Raw genomic sequence first — 786 nt, forward strand, 5'->3', positions numbered from 1 at the left:
AGTGAGTCGCTGGCAGCCCTGCAACATGCGTAAATTGAGACACTCCCCCACCCCCACCCCTTTTTTTTATCAGACATTCACATTTCAACCCCAACATACTTTGGTCACCTGACTCACCGTAATGGCACAGCTGAAGGGTGATGCTTTTAGAGGCGGCCAGCGCGCTCTGTTCCTCCGGGGACATGCCGTGGGTTCTTTCCAGGCCGCCGCGCATCTCGAAGATGACGGCCTCGACGCTCCTCCCCAGGTGGAGGCAGGTCAGCAGCACCCAGGTGGCGTCAACCAGGTGCTTCAAAGGGGCCCAATACTGCCGAACGAGATGCTTGGGGGAGCCGTTGAGGAAGTCGCGGCAACCCTGCAGCGACTTTATCGAGCCCTCGTAGCTCAGCTTCTTCATGAACACGTTTCTGGAGGGGACACAGAAATAAAATGTAAACATTGTGTGTGTGTGGCTTCGGGGCGCGCTCAACCGCTCAAAGTGTCCAGCGAGCGCACTTACTTACCTCGCGAGGGTCGCTAGAGACCCCATCAGGGCATCCCAATCATCACTAGGGGCAAAGTCGTCGACTGCGTCCATGGGCGCCCATAGCAGCGGGGAGAGCAGGCCCCCCTGCTCCATCTGGACCCGCAGTTGGGGCAAGAGGTGAAGGTGCCACTGCGGACGAAAACAACACAGCCACAGTCGCAACTCAGTGTAGGATAAGCCGTTCAAAAGCAGAACAAGATATATGATTCTCTTACGTTGACTAGATTTTTCTAGAGCCATATTATTTGTAATGATACTGA

General features: G+C 55.2%; 1 protein-coding gene across 1 annotated transcript; it reads right to left on the reverse strand.

Moving 5' to 3' along the window:
- Positions 1-117: 117 nt before the first annotated feature.
- On the reverse strand, positions 118-619 carry LOC127751645 (uncharacterized; the record flags this gene model as incomplete). The annotated part of the gene is made up of 2 exons (XM_052275496.1): positions 504-619; positions 118-407 (listed from the first exon to the last, which is right to left on the reverse strand). Coding segments are annotated over exons 1-2 (406 nt in total), but the record flags the coding sequence as incomplete, so codon positions are not given.
- Between the last annotated feature and the right edge of the window lie 167 nt (positions 620-786).

The sequence above is a fragment of the Frankliniella occidentalis genome, unplaced genomic scaffold (genome assembly GCF_000697945.3).
Source record: "Frankliniella occidentalis isolate FOCC.00 unplaced genomic scaffold, Focc_3.1 Scaffold644, whole genome shotgun sequence".
NCBI classification, from domain to species: Eukaryota; Metazoa; Arthropoda; class Insecta; order Thysanoptera; family Thripidae; genus Frankliniella; species Frankliniella occidentalis.